The following is a 15350-nucleotide window of genomic DNA, read 5'->3' on the forward strand; positions in this document are numbered from 1 at the left end:
CATCGTTCTTGGTGAAGATCTGTACAAGGTGGGATTCTAAGCCACCGTCCAGAGTCAGATTTCCCTGCGGACTTCCCGACAACCATTTTCCCATGGACACATGTTAATAAACTGATTTGCTTTTTTCTTGCTAGTCTGCCTTTTTGCTATAGGGGCCCCAGAGAGCACTTAGGGGGGGGAAGGAAAATTATTTTCCCTCCCCTACATCCTCCAGCAAAGGGCTCTTAACCAGGGAGACACCGGATTCCAGCACAGAATCCAGGGTGGGCATTTTGGAAAAGTATCCCTGGTGTGTGTGATGCCCTCCCCTGGCTAAGAACACAATTTTCACACTCCAATGGCAGCCCCTAAGCCACGTACGATCACCGGAATGCCCCCACCCCGTGTGAACTGTGTGCTTCATCCAGAGCTGTGACCTGACCTCACGGGGCTGTGACCTGACCTAGGAAGTAAATGAGCCCGTGTCACAATGTGGGGACAATTTCTGCACGACTGGCGCAACGTGGCTTAAGATGGCTTTCCACGCTGGCCCCACCATCTTCATTCATCTCTCCTTTTCCCAAACTTAGTCGGTAACACTGAAAATAAAGTCACAGTTTTTAGAAAGATCTGAGCTTCTGTGTTCAGACAATGGGGAAAATAGCAAACCTCATCCAGCCAAAGGAGTTAAACATGCCCCCCTATTTCTCATATTCCTTCTTCCCCTTTTCTCTGGGTCATCTATACCTGGACCATTTTTCCTTACAGAACTCACGGCTGTGACCATTTCTTTTTGCGAGATCACGTCTACGTGGGTTTCCTACAGACAGCTCAGGGGGGTGCCGAGGACGACAGATCGTAACAAAATGGACTGAGATCCCCCTGCACCCACACAATGCTCAGTGTCCTCGGGACACGAGGCCAGCACCTAGCAGAGCCAGGACTGAAACCCAGATAGGTCTCACCCCCAAACCCACGGTCTTCTGCTAGGTCTCCCTGACGATCACCGTTTCTCATGCAGGCGTAGACGGTGGCTTTGCAGCCTTATAATTTTAACAGATCGGACCACAATCCCCTCATCGCGCCACAGCCCTTAATCCATGTCTCTTAATTGATCCCTGGCCAACCTGAGCAAACGGCCCCTGAGAAGGACCATTTCCTAAACAACACGGGGATGGGGACACAACCCACTCCTACCACTGAGGGAGTTACTCAGAAAAAAAAAAAAAAAGCCCTTTTTTCCATAAAGACAGCTGGGGTTGCTGACATGAACAGCTTTTAGAGATCGTGTAGACTCTGGGGGATGATCTGAACATCGTATTCCAAGATTATGGGGAAAATGATACAATCTCGGCAAGACTTAACCAAGAACTAAATGAACAGACACACACACACACACACACACACACACACACACACAAAACAAAAACCCTTGAAAATGTTTTTGCAACATTGTCCATATGTTTTCTCTTTTAACATTAAATTTGGCCATCTGAAGGATAATAAAGTTGTTCCATGACAATACTTACTGAGTTCTTGGAGGGAAACAATAGCTGGAAACTTTTTCCCCCTAAGTTCTGAAACCCAGTGGGAATGCTATAGCTTTCACTTCACTCTTTCACAACCCACCTCTGGACAGCGAATCTCACATGGCTCCCCACCCTTTCCTGGCCAGAGAGGTGTCTGACAGGACCACAGGGACAGGTGGTTTGTGGAAAGACAAGACAGCTGGCTCCTAAGTGACCCTGACATCAGCAAGGCTTTGTTGGGTCATCCGACAAAGGACCTAGCACACAGGTCCTGAGCCAGGGCTCTGTACTCTGTGGCTCTCTGCCGGTCGTGGAGAGGTCAACGCCAAGACTCAGGCTTGGATCCTGACCTCAAGGACCATACAATCTAGAGGAAGAAAACGGTCCTCACAATGTAGCAAATGCATCACGTGAAAACGACCTAGAAGTCCTGGGAGCTGAGACTTGAGAGAATGAGGCCGGAAGATGCACGGAGACCGTGGCATGGCCTCGTGAGCAGGGAGCGTTGCTGAGAAGGGTGGTCCACAATCACAGTGGGCTGTAGCGAGGTTTGGGCATGGTCTGGGCCAACGGTTCTCAACCAAGGGTGATTCTGTCGTGCGCCGCCCCCCTCCCCCCACCAGGCAACATCTGGAGATACTTCTTTGGTCACAAACAAATGGGTTATTTGCAGAACCCAGGGACGCTGCTGAACACCGTACAATGCACAGACAGCCCCCACAACAGAGAACGATCCGGCCCCAAACGTCTGGCTGCTGAGGCCTACCGAAGGCAACAGGGGGAGGGGCACTGAGACAGCTCCAGCCGAGGTCAAGGTGAGAAGCAAGAACAATGAACACCTACCAGCAATCACAGAAATACCAGCTCAGACCACGAGGCTGGTTTTTTTTCATCTTGGAATTTGCAGAGCTCAGCAGATGGACACCTCATCCTGGCCAGGCACCTACAGCAAAGGCCTCTGCAACGCTGAGGAAAGAAGTTTTCACCTCGGCCTCTCCCGGAGTCTAATTTGGTGCCGTGCCTCAAGAACCTCACAAGGATTGATAATCTCTGACCCAGACGTTCCAGTTAAAGGATTTTTTCCAAAAGACAATAACATAGCAAAGCCTATACACCAAGTGCTCACAATATTATTCCAAAAAGTGAAAACGGAGTAACAACTTGAAGGGCCAAGAATGAAGAAATAAATAAAACTATGATATGGCCGTAAGACACACCCTTTCAGTCAATAAAATTTCCTTTGTAAAGTACTGTTAATATCAGGAAATTTTTATGATATAGTTCTAAGTGGCAGAGACCCAGAGGGAAATTACATCTATAGCAGAATCTCAACTATTTCAAAGAGAAAATAAGTATGCATAAAAAACAATGGAACAAATACACCAAAGTATTAGCCATGATTATTAAGCTTTTTATTCTGCTTTTTGTTATTCTCAGTTCCCTATAATGTATTCGTCTCATGGTCAGAAAAATAAATCTGGATATAGAAATTCACGGAGGCAGCATGGCTCAGTCGGATGGGTATCTGAGTTCGGCTCAGGTCCTGATGCCGTGGTCTTTGAGTTCAGGCCCTGCATCAGGCTCTGTGCTGACAGCTCGGAGCCTGGAGACTGCTTCGGATTCTGTGTCTCCCTCTCTCTCTGCCCCTTCCCTGCTCGTGCTCTGTTTCTCTCTCTCAAAAATAAACATTAAAAAAAAATTTTTTTTTAACGGGCCAAGATCTTAACAGACACCTCACCAAAGGAGATACACAGACGGCAAATAAGCTTACGAAAGGGGCTCCATATCCTTTGTCATCAGGAAAGTGCAAATTAAAAACCACAACGACCTACGACTAAACACACCTACCAGAATGGCCAAAATCCAGAACACTGACAACACCAAATGCTGGTCAGCCCGGGGAGCCACAGAAACTCTCAGTCGTGGCTGGTGGGACCGCGACATAGCACGGCTACTTTGGAAGACGTTTCGGCAGCTTTGTACAAAACGAAACATACTCTGGGAAGGCTTCTTGCAAAGGCAAACAAACAAACAAAAACTTTGTCATGGGATCCAGCAATCACAGTCCTCTGGTATTTATCCAGCTGGGTGGACAGCTGAAAACTCCTGTCTACCCAGAAACCTGTGCCCAGATGTTTATAGGAGCTCTGTTCACAACTGCCAAAACTTCGAAGCCTCCAAGATGTCCTTCAGTAGGTGGTAGGGAAACTGTGGCCCATCCACACAAGGGACTCTGATTCAGTGCTCTAAAGAAATGTGCCATGAAGCCGTGAAAAGACACAGAGGAATCTTAAATGTGTATTACTAAATGAAAGAAGCCAATCTGAAAAGACTACATACTATGTGATTCCAACTATAGAACATTCCAGAAATGGCAAAACCGTGGAGACGGTCAAATCAACGGTTGCCAAGGGTTAGGGGGAGGGAAGATGCACGGGTGGAGCACAGAGGATTTTTAGGGCAGCGAGACTATTCTCTAGGATACTATAATGGTGGATACATGCCATTATACATTCGTTGCAACCCATAGAACATACAGCCCCAGGAATAAACCCTAGAAGAAAGCCTTTGAGTGATTATATCAATGTAGGTTCGTCGATTGTGACAAATGTACCACTCAGGTGGGGATGTTGATAGCAGGTGAGGCTGGGCATAGGTGGGATGCAGGATATGTGGGAAATCTCTATACTTTCCTCTCGAATTTGCTCTGAGCCTAAAGCTGCTTTAAAAAATAGTCTCTATAGGGGCACCTGGGTGGCTCAGCTGGTTAAGCGTCTGACTCTTGGTTTCGGCTCAGGTCATGATCTCACGATTCTGTGAGTTTGAGCCCCGCATCGGGCTCTGCGCCGACAGTGCGGAGCCTGCTTGGGATTCTCTCTCTCCCCCCTCTCTGTCCCTCTCCCACTCCCACTGTCTGTCTCTCTCTCTCTCTCTCTCAAAACAAGTAAATAAATAAAAGCAATAGTCTATATTAAAAAAAGAAAACAACAATATCATCTCTAGATGCTCAAGCCAGAAATCTGGACGTCCACCTTGCCACCTCTCTGGCTCCCTCCTCCTGAGCTCACCAGTACTCAAGGCTTGTGAGCTCCGCCGCCAGACTTCTCCCACCTCCCCAGCCTCCACGATGGCTCTCACCTACTCCCCAGCGACGGTCTCACCTGCTTCCACCTCTCAGCCTCTGAGAAGCAAGACAATCTTCCGAAAGCGTACGTCACATCATCGCTTCTCGCTGCACTTAGGATAAAATCGTAAATCCTTATTCTGGTCTCTAAGCCCCTCACCCTGACCGTGACTCTGGCTCCAGCTCACGTCTCCAGCCTCACGTGGCACCACTTGGTATGTTGCAGGGGCACCAGCCTTCTCAGCAACTCACCATTCAAAGCTTTGGCACACGCTGGTCCCTCGACTCAGGCTTCAAGAATCGACTTAAAAACCTCTCCAGCAGAAAGTCCTTGCTCCCGCCCCTCTTCTGAACAAAGCCAACCCTGTTAAAGTCTCTTGTGGTCCTCACCACCCCCCTAGAGCACTGACCACAAGCTACAATTACACACGTATTTTAGGGGTATCAATCGGATGCCTGTCTTCCCACCAGACTGGAACCTGCATGTCGGGACACCACACCTAGGTTCCGTTTCAGCAGTGTGGAATGATGGCCTCACCCAGGGCCTGATACCATGGCTGACACAATAAATGTCACGGGGGTGAGGGAGGGACACTGGTCAGGCACTAGCAGGGGATGCCAGCACTGGACGCATGCCCAAACCACTCACTGACACGGGCAGGTGGCACAGAAGTACCTGATGCCAAGGTTGAACCTCAGTGGCACTTGTATCTCTGGGGGGTGAGGGGGGGGGCGGGGGTTGGAAGAGTTAAAGAAAGCCTGGAAGGTCCTGGTCAGAAAAGGTGGCAGAGAACCCAGAGTCATGAGGGCGCTGGAGGTCCAGGATGAGAGAGCTCCTCCCTGTGACTCTGAGCACCCTTTCTACATTCTGGGAATTACCCTGAAAGCTGGACTTCGCCAACCAGCTTCCGCGACAGAAAACTACAGCCAGAACAATACACGAATTAACAGGCTGGCAGAGAAGAGTTCAGGACGCGATCTGTCCACCTCCCTCCTTCCACAGGTGAGAAATGGGAGGCTTTGGGGGCAAAGGACCCGCCAGCATCCCCCAGAGAGCTGGTCCCTGAGCAGGGAGCGACATACTCTTCCCATGAAAGCCCAGAGAGCTAATACTGTAGGCTTGGTGGGACACGGGTCTCTGTCCCCACCGTCCAACTCTGCTGTCCAGTGAGGAAGGAGCCATGGAACGGCGTGTGGGTGAAAAAGCAGGGCTGTGTCCCAGGGAGACCTGATTTGCAGACACAGGCGGAGGTTTGAGTTTGCCCCCCACCCCTCCCCGGGCCGCAGTTTGCTAATTCCTTCTCTCCATCTGCCGCTAGATACCACAGGTCCCAGTTTAGCTGCTCATTCGCCAGCTGACTCGATCACCAGCTGCCTTAGTTTACTGTTAACAATAAAACAAAACACAAGGGGCTCCGGGGTGGCTCAGTGGGCTGAGCGTCCGACTCAGGCTCACGTCATGATCTTATGGTTCACGGGTTCACGCCCCACGTCGGGCCCCGTGCCGACAGCTCAGAGCCTGGAGCCTGCTTCAGACTCTGTCCCTTTCTCTCTCTGCCCCTTCCCTGCTTGTGCTCTCTCTCTCTCTCTCACGAATAATAAATGAATAAACTTAAACACACACACACACACACACACACACACACACAGAAGCTCATTCCACCCGATTCTTCTTTTATAGCTTCACAAAACGTAAGAAGACATGGTCCGAAGACCGTTTACATGGTCCTCAACCACGTTCCTTCAGCACGAGAGAGTGCAGTCACAGTAGAAATGTGGGCCAGCCACTGGGAGACAAACTTCCCATCCAGATGGCGGAAGAAGCCCCTGGAGACCACAGAGGGCTGGGCAGGCACTTCCGGCCATGGCGACACCTGACCATCAGCCACCCTGTGGGCTCTTCCTCCCAAACAGCCCCACCCCTGACCAGCTCTCAGCACACCCACCACCGCCGCCTGGTTCAAGGCGCCGCTCCCACACCCGCAGTGCCCAGCCTGCATCTGCTGAATGAGTAGACGTCAAGGGTGGGGGGAAACGAGTTCTCCCCGGTCCTCTTTGGACAGGGGCTGAGGGCCACGCCCAAGCCTACGCCCCCACCTCACTGCCCCCGGGCCAGCTGTGCGAGATCCCCGAGTTGTTCTGGAGAAGTATGAGGTCACAGAGGGGCAAGGGAGATTGAGCGACATGCACCGTGATGCCCTCCACCCACCCCAGCCGCTGGGAGTCCACCACGACTGTAGCAGTTGGCGGGTACAGAGTTGCCTTGCCCACGGTCACATCCCCTCCCCAGGGGGAATAAAGGCACAGCCCCCTCGCCTCGACTCGGAATAGCTATCATGGGCCATCCCAAATTCAGAGTTCCCTAAGGCCTTCATTACAACTGCACCCCAGAGTGACTTCTCCCTCTGCCCATTCCTGCTTTTTTCCCTTCCCATCCACGGATGCCAAGACCACTCCCTAATGAACGTCCACCAATCTCCATCTCGGAGTTGGGTCTCCCAAGGATCCAACGCGCAAGACTGGCAACCAGGGTGAAGTCCGTTTGGGAGGATGAGTGATTCGGCGTCAGCAAATGACAGCCAGTAGGGCCAAATCTGGTCCACTGCCTGTTTTGGTAAATAAAGTTTTATGAGGACACGGCCACACTCGTGTATGTATGCCTTGTCTGTGGCTGCTTCTGATCTACAACAGCAGAGCTGAGTAGCTGCTGTGGAGACCATCTGGCCCTTTGCCAAAAAAAGTCTGTAGACCCCAGCTCTAGATCGTTAAAGGAAAATCACATATGTAAAATAAGGGCTCCTCAAAGGTCTTCTGGCCCCTCGAGGACGCAGCGCTCACGGGACCGAAGAGGCTGAGCGCATTGCAGATGTCCCTGGCAGGTCTGGCCTCTCGGCAAACAGCCTGTCATTTTCCCTGAGTGACGGAAGGGCTTTCGTCATGCCCTAAACCCCACTCGCTACCCACGTGTTAGATTACAGCAACAGAACAGTGGGAGGCACAGCCCTCGCTCTGTGACCCGGCAGGGATCTGGTCGCTCCTCTCCAGTGAATCCCCTCCAGACGGTCACACCTTTGATCACCAGCGGTGCCGAGCAACACCGGCGACGTCTCAGACCAAGGCCACCAGCAGCCTGAGCACGGACTGGGGCACGCTGAGACGGAAACTCCACCACAGAGCATCAACCTCTGGGACACGTGAAGAAAAGGACCTTCGTAAGTCTCTTCTCCAAGAACATCTAACAAACTTCGACGGATGTCTTGGGAACAGGGGGAAGCTTCAGATCTAGGCCACACGCGCAAAATGGAACCGGCAATAGGTTATGGATCAAAGTCAATCCTGTTTTAGGCAGGCAACACCCAGCAAAGAGACAACTACTCAGATTGGCACTGTAGACCCCACGGAACACCACGAGGAAGGGGGTTTCAGGCTGGGAAGGACTTCTGAGCCAATAAATTTTCACTGCACCAAATGACGTGGTTTATTACATTTGATTAGAAATTAACTGCGCAGCCCCCTCTCCTGTTAGGTTCTGGCCACCAGATACTACTACTCTGTATGTCCGTGAGTGGTCTTCAAACATCCCCTTCGCGGTGACAACGGAAGATGGTGACTGCCACTGAGAGGGTTCCCCACCCATCCGACTCCTCTGCCTCGGGCTGCTGCTGGGAGGGTGCGGGGGCGGGGGGGAGCCAAGTACCCAGGACTGTTCTCGGCTCTGACATTTCATGGCCACGTGGACTTGGGCCTATCATTTTATTTTCAAGACTCATTGGTCCTACCTAACAGGGATAGCAACAGGGAAAGTGATACTGTCTTTACAGAATGGTTTGAAAGATTCCACGGCGGATGTCGGCCAGGGCCTGGCACCCAGGGTCTGCGTGGTACCGGCCGTGGTTGTTGGTAGGATGGCCTGCTGGTGGCAGTGAAGCCTTCCTTACGGCGGGGCAGGGAGCTGTGCCACGTCCCTCTAGCGGGCGCCGGCAGGAGACGCGCCGACAGCAGAGATACAGGGAATAAACCCACAGGGACTGAGGAGAGAGGCAAAGCAGGAACCCATTCCTAAGCCCCCAGCCGCTAGAAAGAGAACAGGTCCCCCTCTGTCTGTTAGAACGTGATGCCCCAGGAGACATGGCCTATCTGTACCGTATCAAATGTCTGCAAGTCTCACAGTTTCTCTCATCTTGGCCGTCTTTCTGGGTGCGTCCGGGAGGCTCATTCTAGAATACAATTTGGAGCACTTCCTGTCTGATGACCTAACCACTGGAACCGAAGCCGCCTTGCTTCTGTTTGCGGAATCTCCCAGGCCGTGCCTCCCTTGAGGCTGAGTGTCACTAAGGCGGCTCGAGAGGACGCTGCCCACCTGGGATTTGGGGATCCTTCAGATAAAAAGAATCAGATTCAGTAACTATGAAAACATGAAGACCGCTCACGGCAAGTGGAGCCACGGGGGGCCGTCGAGAACGCCCCGGACAAGATCCCAGTTGGGGACAGGAAATACAAACAGCTCCTCAGAGTTCTAATGAGCGTTGCCCCCGTCAGAAAACACTTGCCATAAGGCTCGAAGAGCTCTGTCAAGACGAAGGTCAGCGAGCTCCCCCTCGAAGTGCTGGGTAGCTTAGCACACGACAGACTGTGATGGTTACGGCCCATGAGTCGTGCTTATAAATCTCAGGCAAAACTTCAACGGCCTGGACAAGAAGCACATTCTTGGCACCTGGGAAGGCATACGCTCCATCGCAAACTAGGTTCTGAGTGCGAAAGTATGAAAGTACGGGGCGGGTCGTGTGTGTGAATGAACGCGTGTGCCTGTGTACACATCTGAGGCGTGTGCCCAGAATGGCGAGCTCAAGGTTCTGTGGCTTTGAGCTTGATGACTGAGGGATCCAGAGTCACAAGGACACTCTCACTCACAGATTTCACCTCAGGAAAATAGAGCAGAGGGTTTTTTTTGCAAGCTAGAGGGGACCTTCCAGAACACCAAATGCCCCTCTTCTCTAGCTCCCCAGACGCAGAAACAGGCTCGGAGAGCCAGGGCGGCTTGTCTACATTCCCTGCGCTAGAAAATACGAGATCAGTAACTCTAAAAAAGGTGATCTGGCCTCCGTGAAGATCTTTCCTCAAATGATCCAATGAGACCACGTGATTCAAAGCCACCCATATCCTGCATGTGGACTCTCTGGGATATGGAGTTGTTCTGAGGGAAGTCGGCCCACAGGAAGTAGAATTCGTTCATACTGTTGGCCTAAGAACATCAGTTACACGAGCAGCCATTCCACAACGTCAAAATCAAATATCTTCTCTGCACCAAAGCCAAAAATAAGTTGGGGTGGGGGGTGGATTTCCTCTGTTCATGCTCCTCTATTCTGAAATCAATGTTTGAGACCTTGCTCTAGTGATTTTTTTTTTTAATTTTTTTTCAACGTTTTTTATTTTTTTTTGGGGACAGAGAGAAACAGAGCATGAACGGGGGAGGGGCAGAGAGAGAGGGAGACACAGCATCGGAAACAGGCTCCAGGCTCCGAGCCATCAGCCCAGAGCCCGACGCGGGGCTCGAACTCACGGACCGCGAGATCGTGACCTGGCTGAGGTCGGACGCTTCACCGACTGCGCCACCCAGGCGCCCCTCTCTAGGGATTTTTAAAGACCCTTTCGCGAAGGTGCCATAAATCCGAATGATTATTTCACACCATGAGACACAAGAGACACAACCTAAACACCAGGATATGCTCTGGCGTGGGGGTGGCAGGCATATAACAATGTGGATTGTACGTTTCCAGTAATCTGTATCAACAAGGAAAAGGAAGTGGTTGACTTGAACAATTTCTTAAAACACTAAATTGAGGCCCAGTTTTGCAACACTGAGAGACCTTACATTTACTTTTTGCAGTAAGCCTGTCAGACTCAGAGGCATTTCAATGGTCTAATCAACCTGAAAGCCATGTCAAATTGCCTTAAAAATCTCTGAGCATTCAATATATACACTCTTGTTAAAATTAATTACATCATTTACCGTTTCTACGCGCATTATTGCTTAAAATGTTTTACAGCCATTTTTATTAATTAATAAAGCCTTAATGGACAAAAATTACACTATAAAATTATGGTGCGTATGCTGCATTTCCAATTTTACTACTATTATCTTTAAATATTTCCCCCAAGTGGAAAGTCACTAATTCATAAATCAGAGTCCCTCGCAAAAAGTAAAACTGAAAATTGGAAGTTTGAACAGAGAACGAAACCTGGCCTGGGGCTAAGACCTGCTCTCCTCTTCCCTGATCTCCTAAGAGAGGTGAAAGGTACCCAGAGCGGCTGTCCTTGGGAATTCTCCCTGGCCTTCGCAGTGGTAGAAATAGCAACAAATTCTAGCCGAGTTGCCCCAGAAAACACAACCAAGGAAGCAGAAAACTGCGGTTTTTGCTGTTTCTCAGGTAGAATCCCCAGTGTGCTTCTTTTTGAAAATGCCCCAGAATTACTAATCTCCCCCTCACCACACACACACACACACACACACACACACACGAGAATTCTAAGACCAATCCATAAATACCAATTATCTGATTGAAAGACAAGAAGTACAGCCCTCTAGACGCCTCCAAATCCTCAGATGTTCAGACCAGAGAGACAAAAGCCTCGGGGAGCAGACAGCACTTTGCCCTCTTCACCCTGTTTTGGAACATCATGGACCTAAATTAACTTCATTTGGGGGCTATCGCCTCCTGCTCGTTACATGGCAGGGTGTGGCGCTACCATTGGAAACAAAACTCTGAGGGAAGGTCTCTTACAATCTAGAAAAGTATCTGCGCATATCTAAGGAGGACATCAACACCGAGCCATCAATCGCCGGTTGAGAGCCGAGCAGACAAAGCAATGCTCCTGAGAAGCGCTTTTTGGAATAAGTTACGTAGAAGAAACTCACTATCCACCTTGGCAGGGCACTTGCATAGATTACCCGATGGATGGGGATCTGTCCTCCTTGGCGGCCCCACCTCCCGAGGAGGGGAGCGTCCCTCACCTGCTGTGTAGCTCCAGCCAGGAATGTGAATGGACAGCTGGTTGGCACCATCACCGGCGTGTCGAGCTGCGCAATCCTCTTTCTCTTTTCTTCCAGTGACCTGGTTGGCTCCCACCTCCGAGAAGGCTGTATTTTCCAACAGAGGTGAGCCACTCCAGGGACAGGTGCTGGGCCGCAAATGCACCTGCTCCGGCAACGGGTTCTCCTTCAAGAGACTTTTGTGCAAACCTGGGTTCCAGCGGGGGCCTAGGAGGGTCTGGTTCCCCTCCGTGAGCTCCGGCTTCAAGGCTCTGCTCATTGGCCCTCCGTTCTCTGTGCCATCTACTCCATCTGGTGTCAATCTGTGTGAACTACAGTTTAGGTGGAGCGACAGGACCGACCTGTGCATTTTAGGGCCAGCAAGTTGAGGTTGCTCGATGGGGACAGAGAGGGACCGGTCTAGATAGTAAATGGAATTCGGACACTGCTGAGACACCCTGAGATGGATGCAGGAGCTGAACGCCAGCGGCCTCTTTCCCGACCGCGGGGCCCCTGGAGGAAAACCGTTCTCTCGGTTGTCCACGTTGGTGACCCAGCACTCGTGACCCCCGCACGGCCGGGGATGGGTCTCGGGAAGCTTCAGCGTCACCACAGAGCAGTTTCTGGAGAACTCCGTGCAAGCGAACGGTCCATGGTGCGGGCGGGGATAGGTACCCCCGGCCGGAGCAGAGGGGTCCCCGAGCAGAGCGCCCTGGGCCGCGCACTTGGTGCACGGAGGGTCCCCCACGGCCTCCCACGCCAGGGCGCTGGCTGGGGGGCCCACGCGCCTGGCCGTGATGGTGATGGACGCAAAGCCCCTTTGGGGGCCGCTGCACGGCTTCTCCTCACTGGACGGCAGATCGGGGTCAGGTCCCGGCTTCCGCGCAGGTGTCTGGATGGCCCGCTTGCCGGGAAGGAGGGCGAACGCCCGGCTGATGGAGACCCCGCTGCGGGTCGCCCGAGATGGCTTCGCGGGACGTGCGTGCAGAGCGGGCGCGCAGGGCGCGGGCAGCGCCGCCCGGTTTGCCTTTGATTTATTCTCGTCAATCAGCTGTGAAATGACTACGGATGAAATCATTTTTGGGTTTTGCGATGCCAGAGTCTCCTGCAAATGGGAAAAGACGGCAATTATTCAAGCAGTCCATTGCAACGCAGGCAGCGCACTCTCTTTCAAGGCCCAAGAGGACGTCCGGAACCGTGTTCTCGTCCAAGGCCGTCTGCCCCACACACCTGACACCACCTCTGCGTGCTCAGGAAGGCAGAACACCCAGATCCGTTTACGAAATGGTTATACCCTCTGGAAATCATTCTTCTGACTGGGGAATGGGTTTTCTCTGCTGGGTACCTAACCATGTTTGTGTCCCCGGGTATCCTCGAATTTCAATAATTGCCTCCACCAGGCCCAGGAGCACCTGAATAGAGGCTCACAGCCTCATGGGGGAGGCAGGACCCAGTTCTAGAGCAGGGCTGGGACTTGGGGGCACCGGTTTGTGTGAGAGAGTCCTCCTCCCTCCTCCACGGGGAGCCCTCTCCCTGCCTGGGTCTCTAACCCCCTAACACAATCTTCCGCCTTTACTAGTGTAGACTACATTTCAGTGGTTCCCCATGCATGCCATCATGGGGGTCAAATCCCAGAGAGCAGAACCAGAGAAATCAGACACCCAAGCTGGGCAGTTACCTAGACTAACACAGCGACCGTGATAATCACTTATCAGCAAGGGGAGGGGCACTGAACCAGACAGGTGGAGCTTTGCCGCATCTCAGTGCCCAGGGGCATGTCAGTGCCCAGGCATGGTTTCCGTCCAGCAGAGGGATCAAGGTGTTCCATGCTTCCTTACCAGCAGATCTACGTCCAAAACAACACGCTGAGATTTTTAAGAAAGCATCTGACCAGGTCAACACCAGGCGGAGGAAGCTCTTCCGTCCCGGTTTTGTTTTTAACATGCGTATGCGTAAACCATCGCAGAAAGCTATGTGGGCGACTGCCTGCAGGGTCACGGGCCCCCATTTTGACGCTCATTATCCCACATGATTAGGACAAACCCTTGCCTGGAACTGCACAGGACCCCAAATAATACGGTAACGACTCAATTCCCACCGCGTGCGGAGCCTAGAGGCTTAATTGGTGCTCAGCAGGTAGGCGGCAATTTCCAAGCTCCAAGGGGCCTGAGAATCACCTGGCCTGTTACAACTGCACGTTCCCCAGGCTCTGGAGGTTCGGACGGTGCGGGTCTGTGGGCGGGGCCCAGGCATCTGCGGCTTAACCAACACCCCCATGAGCCTGGGGTAATTGATCCGGGGAGCACGCTTTGAAAAACACGAACAGAGGGGCACCTGGGCGGTTCGGTGGGCTAAGCGTGTGACTCTCGGCTTAGGCTCAGGTCATGACCTCACGGTTCGTGAGTTCGAGCCCCGTGTCGGCCTGTGTGCTGACCGCGGGGAGCCTCCTTGGGATTCTCTCCCTCCCTCTCTCTCTGCCCCTCCCTCCCTCAGATTACACATTTAAAGAACAAAAAAGAAAAACACGAACAGACCGTGAGACTGCCAGGCTTTTCAAGGATGGGAAGCCCTTGTGTTTGATGACAGAAAATGTTTCTCTTTCCCTACGATAAGAAAGCACAAAACTTCCTTTTCTTCAGAGCAGGATTAACACTCATTTATGCAACTAATGTAATGCTTTCCTCCACCCGGACTTCTGACGAGGGGCCCAGCACGTGTGATCTTAGCACCCCGGGCTCATTGCATTCTTACTGTTCGACGCGGGAAGACGGTCCGCTTCTCTTTCTTGGTTTTTTTCTTTTGTTTTTCCTGTTTCCCACGGCAATCTCTAGCACCTTACCCATGATTCGATGTGAAAGATACATGGGAAGTTGGACATTCAAAAGACCACACCAGACAGGTGACGAACACACAGAGACGCCTTAAAATTTACTTCGGTTCCTTAAAAATCAAAATATCACGGCTACCTTTTCCCAGATGGCTAATGGGAGCTCTGCCTGCGGCCTCGTCCTCAGCGCTTCTCAGCCCACGTTGCCCACAACAACCCGGGAGCTTGTAAAAACCCTCAAGCGCAGGCCGCATCCCCGCACCATGACGTCAGAATCCCTGGGGGTGGGGCCCAGGCATCAGCGTTCTTGAAGTTTCCAGTGTGATTCCAGCGGGCAGGGGATGCTGAGAACCATTGCCAGATGCTTCTACGACCCCTCTGTCTCTGCTTCCAACGGTGCCCCCTCCATGGCTGTAGTTTGCATACAAGAAAATTGCAAGGCCCCCGGTGCCTGCTGCATGCGGTTTGACACGGTACGAAGCCCCTCCCACTTGACACTTAGTTCTGATAATAATTGAGCCTGTGCACCCCACCCAGTGTATAATCATCCCTACTAGGAATTCCTCTGACAAAAACCAAATACTCTGGAGGGAAAAAACCAAATACTCAACTCGGAAAGCGTGCTGTATTGGTCTGATTTTATACTTTATTGCAATGTCTCCCAAAGTTTGGGCCAGTAACCACTTGCATAAAAAACACCTGGTATTGGTCGGGGTGGGGAGGGGATTTTAAAAATGCAGACTTCTGGGGGCACCTGGGTGGCTTAGTCGGTTAAGCATCTGACTTCGGCTCAGGTCATGATCTCATGGTTTGTGAGTTCGAGCCCCGTTCGGGCTCTGTGCTGACCGCTCAGAGCCTGGA

The 15350-nt window shown here is 51.9% G+C and overlaps 1 protein-coding gene across 2 annotated transcripts in view; it reads right to left on the reverse strand.

Annotated features, from left to right (window-relative positions):
• CUNH10orf90 (chromosome unknown C10orf90 homolog) overlaps positions 1-15350 on the reverse strand; it is a 217676-nt gene that overhangs the window by 53719 nt on the left and 148607 nt on the right. For both annotated transcript variants that reach the window (XM_047072756.1, XM_047072754.1), the window contains exon 5: positions 11645-12767. In XM_047072756.1, coding sequence (XP_046928712.1) covers positions 11645-12767 — 1123 coding nt within the window. The remainder of the gene's footprint in view (positions 1-11644; positions 12768-15350) is intronic.

The sequence above is a fragment of the Lynx rufus genome, unplaced genomic scaffold, assembly GCF_022079265.1.
Source record: "Lynx rufus isolate CCGP_SWC_20201006 ecotype Redwood Valley unplaced genomic scaffold, mLynRuf1.p SCAF_11, whole genome shotgun sequence".
NCBI lineage: Eukaryota > Metazoa > Chordata > Mammalia > Carnivora > Felidae > Lynx > Lynx rufus.